The 10,582-nt window shown below is 55.4% G+C and overlaps 2 protein-coding genes across 2 annotated transcripts; one reads left to right on the plus strand and one right to left on the minus strand.

The window, feature by feature from the left end:
- The first annotated feature begins 1,129 nt into the window (after positions 1 to 1,129).
- Positions 1,130 to 4,867, plus strand: Septin1 (septin 1). Its single transcript, XM_055627436.1, has 11 exons — positions 1,130 to 1,186; positions 1,372 to 1,462; positions 1,555 to 1,641; positions 1,899 to 2,022; positions 2,540 to 2,674; positions 2,766 to 2,883; positions 3,418 to 3,519; positions 3,638 to 3,737; positions 3,919 to 4,084; positions 4,339 to 4,429; positions 4,534 to 4,867. Exons 1-11 carry the CDS (start codon positions 1,154 to 1,156, stop codon positions 4,618 to 4,620), a joined length of 1,134 nt encoding a protein of 377 aa, XP_055483411.1. The 5' UTR covers positions 1,130 to 1,153; the 3' UTR covers positions 4,621 to 4,867.
- A 195-nt stretch (positions 4,868 to 5,062) lies between these two features.
- Myl11 (myosin light chain 11) lies at positions 5,063 to 7,621 on the minus strand. Its single transcript, XM_055627547.1, has 7 exons — positions 7,582 to 7,621; positions 6,427 to 6,519; positions 6,127 to 6,202; positions 5,836 to 5,940; positions 5,668 to 5,746; positions 5,335 to 5,383; positions 5,063 to 5,233 (listed from the first exon to the last, which is right to left on the minus strand). Exons 1-7 carry the CDS (start codon positions 7,582 to 7,584, stop codon positions 5,129 to 5,131), a joined length of 510 nt encoding a protein of 169 aa, XP_055483522.1. The 5' UTR covers positions 7,585 to 7,621; the 3' UTR covers positions 5,063 to 5,128.
- Positions 7,622 to 10,582: the final 2,961 nt, after the last annotated feature.

Raw genomic sequence — 10,582 nt, forward strand, 5'->3', positions numbered from 1 at the left:
GAAGAGGCTGGCTGTGAACTCACAGCAATCCACCTGCTTCTGCATTTATGTAGCCTCTGAAAAGTCCCCAGAATTCCAAGTGTCACACAATTGCAGGAACTATTTGCAGCAGGAAAAATCATGCCTGTGCCAGAGCACAAGACAATTTATAGTCGGCTGCTTCGAAGCAGCCCCATAGCACACACCTGGGATTAAAACAAAAACATACTCTTTGGTTGTTCTTGTTGCTTTTTTTTTTCTTGCTTTTGCAAGACAGGGTTTCTCTGTGTAGCCTTGGCTGTCCTCACTCACTTTGTAGACCAGACTGGCCTCAAACTCATAGAGATCCACCTGCCTCTGCCTCCCCAGGAACTGGGATCACAGGTGTGTGCCACCCAGATCAAAAACATATTCTTACAATATTTCTGCGTTTTTTTAGAGAAACCAAAATTAAAAAATTCTCCCTATAGAAATATGTGTCCTTCATTTTACCTTGAGGAACCTGGAGTGGACAGAGGTCAAATGACTTACCTAATTAGGGTCACACAGCAGGCCAGGGGTAGATCTAGACTTTGTGGGGGCCTCTTTCTGACCCCAAAGCAAGGATCTTTCTTATGTTCTGCAGACTTCTAGCCTTTATTCTAACTAGCTTCATGAAGCACCCAGAACAGAAGAATTAGAAAGACACGGTTCCTGTCTTCCTGTCAGAGTCCAGCCAGGGCGTCAGACACAGACAGGTAGGCCAACGTGGCTTTCTGCTCACACCCGCCTCTCACTATGAGGAAAGGGCTGCACAGCAGCTTGGCATAAGCGTGTGGAGCACTAGGGGACTGGAGCTACCTCCAGGGTGACAGGAGACACACGGGGCTGCAGAAGTGGCTGACCAAGAGCGTGCACTTCTCTCACCGAGGACCCGAATCCAGTTGCCGTCATCCCTGTCAGGCAGCTCACGACTCCCGGTGAGTCCAGGTCCCGGGAGCATCTCTGACCTGCTCTGGCCTCGACTCAGGTGCACATATCCACGCGCCCCAAACAGTTAAAAACAAACTCTTTGAACAGCAGGGGGTTCACACCTCTGTTCGAACTGCTCAGCTTCCTGCCCTACCCCTCACTTTCACCCCCCCCCTCGTTTGACACATTCAACTTCCTGCCCCACCAGAGGAAGTGGGGAGAAATGCCAGGTGCAGAGGCAGCCAGCAGAGCCATGGTGAGTTTTGGGCCCCCGAATCTAGGCATCTGGGGCCCTGGCCTCTCCCCCGAGGGTCCCCAGATCAGAGATAAGCCACAGTAAGTGGACGTCCTAGCGTTGGGGTTCAGGTGGTCCTGTGGCACTCCCCGCCACGTCTAGGGGCCTCATACTGTCTCCCTTCACCCCCCCCCCCCCCCCCCCAGGACAAGGAATACGTGGGCTTTGCTGCCCTCCCCAACCAGCTGCACCGCAAGTCTGTCAAGAAGGGGTTTGACTTCACACTCATGGTGGCAGGTCGGTGGGCTCTGGGGAGGGACCCAGGGGTGATGTACCCAGGAGGTCCCGGCCGCCCTCCCATCTGACCAGTGGGCCTGTCTCGTGCCCAGGGGAGTCAGGCCTGGGGAAGTCCACCCTCATCAACAGCCTGTTCCTCACCAACCTTTATGAGGACCGGCAGGTGCCAGATGCCAGCGGTAAGACCTGCCCCTTGCCTCCACCCCTGCGGGCTGCCCAGCCCTGCTGCTGTCCTGGCCTTCTCTCTGCGGTGTGCCCGGCCTCTTCCTGTGGTCATCAGCCTGCATTCTTTCCCTTTCTGTCCGGGGATTTTGATGGCCACGGGTTTTCTGAGACCATTTCCCTCCCCTGAAAAAACTCACGGGGCAGCTGGGGTGCTAGGAATGGGGGGTCCTGCCTCAGAGCCCCCATGCAGCCAATTTCTCTGCACCCGCAGCTCGCACCAAACAAACTCTGACCATTGAGCGCCGGGGTGTGGAGATCGAGGAGGGAGGTGTTAAGGTGAAGCTGACCTTGGTGGACACGCCTGGCTTTGGGGACTCTGTGGACTGCTCAGACTGGTAAGGGGCGAAGGGGCAGGAACTAAGCCTCTCTTCCATTATGGAAGGGGTCAGCTGTAGGCAAGCTTGCCATGACTCCTTGACCCAAAAGGCCGCACCTGTTTCTGGTAACAATCTGGCCCAAAGTGTCCAGTGTTTCTTCTTTGGTCGTGTTGTGTGGTTCTCTCTCACATGGAAGATGACTTCTCTTGAGACAAGGTTTCCCTGTGTAGCTCAGAGACCTCAAATTCACTCCTTTTTGCTTTTTGAGATGGCGTCACATTAGCCCAGGCTGGCCTGGAACTCACTGTGGAGGCCATGCTGGACCCAAATGTAGCAATCCCCCTGACTCAGCTTCCTGAGTGCTGGGATTACAGGTGTGTGGCCACCACACTTCTTGATGTCTCATAGGCCCTTGCCAGTTGCCCCTGATGCCTTAGCTTGGAAGCAAAGCAGTTACTTCCCACCCCACAGCCCTGGCTAGCTTCACCCTGTTCCCTGCCCTGGGAGCTCAGACTGTACACCTCCCCCACCCCAGCTGGCTGCCCGTGGTTCGCTTCATCGAGGAGCAGTTTGAGCAATACCTCAGGGACGAGAGTGGCCTGAACAGGAAGAACATCCAGGATTCCAGAGTCCACTGCTGCCTCTACTTCATCTCACCGTTCGGCAGAGGGTCTGGAGGGCGCCCTAGGGGTCCAGTGACGGGGGAGGCCGGGGAAACCTCTGTACTCCTGGAGTTGAGCCCTGACCAATCCCGGCCGCAGGCTCCGGCCCCTAGATGTGGCGTTTCTCCGGGCGGTGCACGAGAAAGTCAATATCATCCCAGTCATCGGCAAAGCAGATGCCCTGATGCCCAGGGAAACGCAGGTCCTCAAGCAGAAGGTATGGCTGACGCCCGGCCGTCGGCGCTAAATGAGAACACATGCCACCCCTGAACCTCCTCCGGCCTTTGACTTTTCCATCTTGGGGTGGCCTTTTTAGAGCAGGGGTCACTAGGCCAGACTGGGGGGTGGGGTTTGAGGAAAGGGTGAACGAACCTGCCACAGGCAGCCATGTCCCTAAGGGCTCAGGCTCAGAACAGAATGACCAAACAGCCCCGGAAGCAGATGCATGGCTAGTACCTGTGAGGATGGCCCTCACAATGTCTTTGGCCCCGTGATAATGATGACGGACTGTCTCACTGTCCTCAATGTGCTTGCCCACTGTCCCTTTGACGTCTGTCCTGCCTTTCTGAGTTTCTCACTACCATGTCTCCGAGACTTTGATTTTGGTCGTCTTGTGTGGTTCTCTCTCACATGGAAGATGTCCTTCACATCTTCCGTTCTCCCTGACCACCCTGTATCTCTATACCCTACCGTCTCTGGCCATGCAATGTCTGTGGGTCACGCCTCAGTGTCTCCCTTTGTTCGCTCCGAGATCCGGGACCAATTGAAAGAGGAGGAGATCAACATCTATCAGTTCCCAGAGTGTGACTCTGATGAAGATGAAGAATTCAAGAAGCAGAATGAAGAGATGAAGGTTTGACGGGTGGAGGTGGGGAGAGGCAGCGAAGCTGAAAGTAAAAGAGGAGGGGAAAGCTGCGAAAGAACTCCATGCCCAGGAGGAGCCAACGTGACTGCTGCCTCCTGCCCCTTAGGAAAACATCCCTTTCGCAGTCGTGGGGTCGTGCGAAGTGGTGAGGGATGGAGGAGCCCGGCCAGTGAGGGGCCGCCGTTACTCCTGGGGTACCGTGGAGGGTAAGGCCAGGCATGCAACTGGTGAAGCTGGAGGTGGGCTCCAGCCTTGGCAGTTCCTGAAAGTCACAGGAGGGGTTCTTGGGCTGCAAACCGCGGGTCCTTCTCTAGACTAGCGAGGGACTCCCAGAGAGCAGACCCTAAGGGTGGAGCTGAACGGAAAGCTACCTGCTCCGCCCCCTAGTGGAGAACCCGCATCACTGCGATTTCCTGAACCTGAGGCGGATGCTGGTGCAGACCCACCTTCAGGACTTGAAGGAGGTGACCCACGACCTGCTCTACGAGGGCTACCGGGCTCGCTGCCTACAGAGTTTGGCTCGTCCTGGGGCCCGGGATCGAGCCAGCCGTAGGTGAGTGTCGGGCTATTTTGGTGCCTCCATGGCGCCACCCTTTGGTCAAGCCTTCCTGTCTGGTCCGGCCACCCGTCCTAAACCCCACCCCCACCCCGCTTACTAGGTCCAACCAAGCCTCTCCCACTCCGTCTCTAATTTCTGAGACAAGACCCCGCGTCCCACACGTGGAATTCGCCCCAAGGCTAGACCCACAACTTCAGACCTCGCCCTGTTTTCTACACACACACACGCCCTTTTCCTCTACCCTCTAGCAAGCTTTCCCGGCAGAGTGCCACAGAGATCCCGCTGCCCATGCTGCCTTTGGCCGACACGGAGAAGTTGATTCGCGAGAAGGACGAAGAGGTGGGCAAGCACGTCTTTTCCCCTCTAATTAGAGCCCTAGACCGCCTTCTAGATCCCATCCCGGCCTTGCCGGGTCCCACTGCCTGCAATCTTGCTCCTGACAGCTGCGCCGCATGCAAGAAATGCTGGAGAAGATGCAAGCCCAGATGCAGCAGAGCCAGGCTCAGGGCGACCAGAACGACGCGCTGTGATAGCCTCGCCCTCCCCTAGCCCTATCTGCTCTCCGCCCATCTCCCGTCCTATCCCGGCTCTGGGCTGCCCAGTGCCCAATCCGGAGACCCGGAGGTTAGGCCCGCCCTTGCACTTGAAACAGGTCCCTCCAATCCCACTCCGCCTTCTGCACCGTTCTGAGAAGACCGGCCCTCCTAACGCCTGTCGGAGGGCTCCACTTTGGGGTCCTCCAAGTTCTCATCTAATAAAAAGCGGTTTCTCCCCTCCTCCCAGCTGCCGGAGTCTTCTTCCCAGCAGGAATGGAGCTGGCTCCCCTCGGGCCTCCCGGCCACTAGTCAGCCCACTGTTAGTCACCCCTGTCTTGCTGGGCTGTGCTTCAGCCTCCCGCCCGAGTCCGCGCGTAAACATACTGAAGTTGCCACCAACAGCCACCAATAAGAAACAAAGACCAGTTGAGTTTTATTGGGGTTCGGGGTGAGAGTTGGAGCGGCTCGAGGCCTATCTAGGTCTTCCGAGATCTTGGGTCCCCTATTCCTGGTCCTTAGCGTCACCGTGCGTAATGACATAGCAGATGTTCTTGTAGTCCACGTTGCCGCCCACATCTGGGGGGAAGGCTGCCCACATGTTCTTGATCTGGAGGAAGACAGGAGTAGGTCTAGGGCCGGTCTTGGCACCCCGACTGTTCACACCCCCACTGCTGAGCCCTGCCCCTTCCCAAGCCCTCCCCAGCTCACCTCCTCCTGGGAAAATCGGTCACACTGCGTGGTAAGCAGCTCCTCCAGGCTGAAACGGTGACGTTCAGGGAGGTGAGGTTGGGTTCATGAGTCCTGTTCCCTCTCATTTCACACCTGTTGCCACCAACAACTCCCCACCGCCCCCCATTCTTTCCTGAAACAAGGTTAGCTCTTTTCAGTCTGGCTCTTCTCCCAAATGCTGTGGCCTCCTGTCTGGAACTTCTCCCCTTATTTATTGTAAAAATGTAACCCTGTCTGTCGCTCAGTCCTCCTTGCTCTCTCATCCTGTCAACCTGCAGCCCTTAAGCAGGAGCCTAAGAAGGGGTCACTCACAACTGCTTCTTGATGGTGCCTTTTCCTTCGGGGTCCAGGACCTTGAAGGCTCCAGTGATGACATCCTCAGGGTCGGCACCTGAAGGGTCACAGGACACAAGGGTCCAGCAAGTCCCTGAAGGGCTGGGAGGGACAACCGGGGTCTTGGACTGAGAACATTTCACTCACCCTTGAGCTTTTCTCCAAACATGGTCAGGAAGACAGTGAAGTTGATGGGCCCGCTGGCTTCCTTCATCATAGCATCAAGTTCCTCGTTCTTCACATTGAGACGGCCTGAGTGGGGTGAGCAGCAGGGGTTGGGGTTGGGTGCCGGGGACCGGAGCTGTGCTTCCCATAAAATTATATCAGCCCATTCATTTTTTTTTTTTTTTTCATCTGGGCAGATGGAGGCCGGTAGCCACTGGATTCCCCTTAGACTCCATAGCCTTCAATGTTTATGGGTGGGAGTAGGGAGCTCACCCATGGCTGCAAAGGTGTCCCGAAGATCCTCCTTGTCAATAATGCCATCTCTGTTCTGGTCAATTACAGTGAAAGCCTGTGGAGGGGAAGGAGTGGGGACACATGAAGCCAGGAATGGGCCTGGGCGGATGGCTTCAGCATTTTTTTCCTAGGCGGATCAGATTCTGGCTCTGAGCCAGCTGTCCCCCTCCAACCTTCACAGGGAGGGGAGGAATTCTAAACCCTCCTCCTCCCCCTGACAGGTGCACTCTCTGGGGAGGAGGGGCAGGGAGGGGGCTTTCCTTAGCCTCCCTCCTTTACCTCCTTGAACTCCTGGATCTGAGTCTGGTCGAACATGGAGAAGACATTGGAGCTCCCTTCTGCTCCTGCCCTTCTCTTGGCCTTCTTGGGTGCCTGTGAGGGTAAAGGAGAGAGGGAGAGTCCACAGGACAGTTCCAGTACTTTTCTCTTGGGAGCAACAAGCCAGACTTCTGTTGCAGTTAAAGACAGGGTCTCATGTAGCCCTCAGACTTGCTACTTAGCTGAGGATGGCCTTGCTTCCGTCACTACCCCAATCGTACAGGCACCTGGTTTATCATCTTGTGCTGCTACGTCAGGTTTTATTTGGTTGCTTGTGCATGCTAAGCAAGCACTACCAGTCAACTGAGTTATACCTGCAACCCAGCTCTGTCTCTCTGTCTCTGTGTCTGTCTCTCTTAAAGACACAGTCTCACTATTTAGCCCTAGAACTCATCATGTGGACCCAGGCTTTCCTTCGGTACTCAGAGATCCACCTGCCTCTCCTTTCTGAGATTAAAGATGTTCATCACCTCACCCAACTCCTCCTCTTCTTTCTTCTTCTTCTACCTCTTTTCTTTTGAGATAGGCTTTCACTACATTGCTCAGGCTGGACTCCTCAGCAGTGAGATTATGGGCATCCACCACCATGCCTGGTCAGATTTTGAGATCCTTGAGCCCCTTCTTCTAATGTAACTCTTCTTTTTCTTGGCATCTCTTGGCTAAGGTGCTTTGTTTGGGCTGCATCTCTTCCCAACTGAAGCTTCCAGGCCCTCTTCTTCATCCCGCCTGACAAATGTCCTTCCCAGGACCCTCAGCTTGCCAACTTGGCACTGATGCTAGCTTAATCCACTCATTGACCCTGTGTGAATTTCTAATTCTCATTTGTACGGAGGGAGTGGAATCGCCTCGCTGGTCTGAGCACTTTAGGCAAGAATGGGGTGAAACAGACTTTGAGCAGGTCCAACTTCCCCCTCCCCCCTATGGTTGGATATCTAAGCATGTTATCCTTGACTGAGTCCTTCGGTCCATCACTCCATCCTCTGGCCCCACTCTCGTGCAAAGGGAGAGGGTACGTATTTTGCCTGTGGATGGATGGAGAAGGAATAACTGCTTTCTTTGGAGGGTGAGGCTACCCTGAGCTAAGGGGTCAGGACTGCAGTGGGGGCTCTCACTCACCATGTCTTAGATCTCCTGGGGGCAAGGCAGTGGCTCCAGCTGGAAAAGGGCAGAGAATCTGCTTGGAGCAGGTCTTCTGGGGTTATATAGTCCTGCCCAGCAGCCCTTAACATACCATGGTAACCTTAGCCCTGCGGATACCCACCCCAGATACTAAAATAGCAAGGCTCAGGGGCCTCTCCTTTCTTGGAGGCCTGCAGCAGCTGGAGCCCAGGGAGGGAGGAGGGAGGAGGTCTTGGGATGCAAGTCTCATTAGGACCTAGGCAGGAAGGGATGTTCTTTCTCCCAAAAGGGGACTGCAATGTGCCAGAATTCAGAGGGGCCCAGGGCAAGCCACAGTTCTGGGAGAGATGAACCAAACCTTTGAGCCCCTGAGTGGGGTGGACACAGATCTAAACTCAAGAAGCATTTATGGCAAATGTATAATGTGTTTGGCTTTGCAGGCAAGCAAGCCAATGACAACCACCACAACAAAACTCAACAGAAAGCTGAGGACGTGAGTCAGGCGAGGGCTGGTGAGCAGATATGCAAGGCACAGCCCTTGGGCGAAGGCTGGGAGAGTGGAAGGGCAGCTGTTAGGTTTGCCAGAGTTGTGATGGGGATGCGTGCTAAGGGTTGGTGACCAGACACTGCGGGGTTTTCAACGGCAAGCAGAGACATTTGTGAACTTTGAAAGGGTTGAAGCGAGAGAGGACTAGTATGACTTGAGGCAGGAGCTCAGAAGAGAAGTGACAAGGACCCCAGGAAGGAAGTGCTGGCTGCCATCCTCTCCTGGGTAGCGTGGCCAGTGGCTTCTCCTTCCCAGAAAAGAACTAGCGTGGCTGACTTTGCGACTTTCGTGACCTTCTGGGCCCCAGGGCTCCATAGTGTTCCATGCAATGGAAGACTAGGGAAATAGCAGAGGAAACCCCGGGTTGGCAATGACATCCATCCCCTCCTGCTCCCTTTAGGACCTGATGTCCTGAGGAATGTGTCTCCTCCCTTCCCCTCCTCCAGTCCATGCCAGTGCCGCTAAGACATTTTCTTTTCTGGGCGCTGGGGCCCAGCCACCTGTTGTCTCTAAGAAGAGAGAAGGAGCCACCCTAAACTTAGCAGCTGCCCTTGGCCTTCGGCATGGCTCCTCCCTGCTTTAGTTGGCAGCTGTTTTGCCTTATATGGGTACCACGGGGGGCTACGTCATGGAGGGGCCCACTCACTAGTGGATTCTGGGAGATGAGAAAGACTCCAAAAGGGGGATAGGATTTGGGGAGTCAGTACATTCGAGTCAAATGGAAGATGGGGAGGTTAAAAAGGAGACCCGATGGCTCATCACAGGGTCTGGCACTGAGCTGGGAGTGAACCAACAAGGCTGAAGAGCCTCAGAACTCAAAAGCCAACCATGAACTGGGGAGTTGAATGCCAGCTCTCACTAGAATCTGAGAGTGTCAGATGCTGTGTGGATCTGGGGGGCCCACTAATCCTGGGGCTCAAGAGAATGGAGAACAGAGGAAGCTGTGTTTAGAAGTTGGCAGGTTTGCTGGGTGGTGGTGGGGTGCAGGTCTTTAATCCCAGCACTCAGGAGGCAGAGGCAGGCAGATCTCTGAGTTCCGGGCCAGCCTGGTCTACAGGGTGAATTTCAGGACAGCAATGGACAGCTATACCGAGACACTGGGGGAGGGTGAACATGAAGTAGTCGGAAGGTTAGAGCTCAAGGTCAGGGCTTATGGGTTTGGTCTAAGGGCTGTCTTGAGGGCTCATGAAATTGGAGACTAGATTAACAGATGAGTACAAAAGAGGCGTGATAACGACAGGGCTTGGGTCTTGAAACCTCCAAAGAACAGGAAAACAGATATGGAAGGTTGGTGGTATTGGGGATTCATGGATTTGGGTTCTGAGATGGAACCTCCTTTCCCCCTCGCACCCTGAGAGCGAGGTTGCACTCAGAGAGATAAGGTTTCAGAAATCACAGCGCTCGAGGTTGAGGCTCGGTTTATATATGAGAAAGCGGATCTGAGATTCCTGCCTGAAACAGGGAATTTGGAGCGATGCATCTTCTGGAGGACTGACAATAGTCTAATTAGAGGCGCCGAGGTAGAGGTACTGATGAGGGCACTGGGTTTGTGGTGCAGCTCCGGAGCTGAATTGAATGGGGGCCTTTTGGAAACCCAAGAAGGCCAGCACGGCACTCTTATTGGCTCGGAGCCGCACCGATGCACCAGGCCCATTCTCAGTGATGTCTCCGGCTGTCACCTCCTCTCGCGCTTGCCTCTGGTTGTCACCGACTATTCTTGCTCTGGCACCGCCTGCTGGCAGCATCCCTGCCCCTCGAAGCTACCATTTGCTGGGAGTGTTCAGCCTACCCACCCTCTGGCAAAGCGGAGGAAGACAGTCATTGGCTGACAAGTTAATTACACAAGTCTCAGGAAGTCTAAGGATCCTCCAGTTCTATTGACTGTTGACGCTGTCGTCACGCGAACGGACACGACCGTCGGTCAGTCTGACTGCCTCGCTCCCTTTCCATTGGTTCCCTTCTCAACATTTGTATCGGCCAAACCGTTTCCAGGCCCTGCCTCTTAAACCGTCCAGCACCAGCCTCGTTCCCCGCCCTTCCGCGATCGCTCACTCTCCAGCTGTGTTTATTGGCCAGGAGGCCCAGGGCCCCGGTCTCCTATTGCCTGCTTTTCTGTTCGCCCTGCCTCCGCCTTCTTCATTTCCTCCTTTCTAGGCTACTCACCCTCTTCCCGCCCCCCACCCCACCCACCCTTCCCTCGATTGGCAGGCACCCCAGTTTTCTCTCTCCTCTGCTCTGTTCCAGGCCTTCTGAAGGAGGGCGGGAGAAAAAGTAAAGGGGGGGGCCCCGAGGGGGACTTTCCTCGCGCAGGCGCACTGCGCCCAGACGCGAGCGGCTCCCCGGCGTCTGCGCAGGCGCGACGTCGGCTGCCGGGCCCCTCGCAGGGAGGGGGCGGCGCGAGCGCGCGCGAGCAGGGTGAGCGGCCGGGAGACCCCGGCGCGAGCGCCCCCC

This window comes from Psammomys obesus, unplaced genomic scaffold (genome assembly GCF_907164565.1).
Source record: "Psammomys obesus unplaced genomic scaffold, mPsaObe1.curated_primary_1811, whole genome shotgun sequence".
Lineage (NCBI taxonomy): Eukaryota > Metazoa > Chordata > Mammalia > Rodentia > Muridae > Psammomys > Psammomys obesus.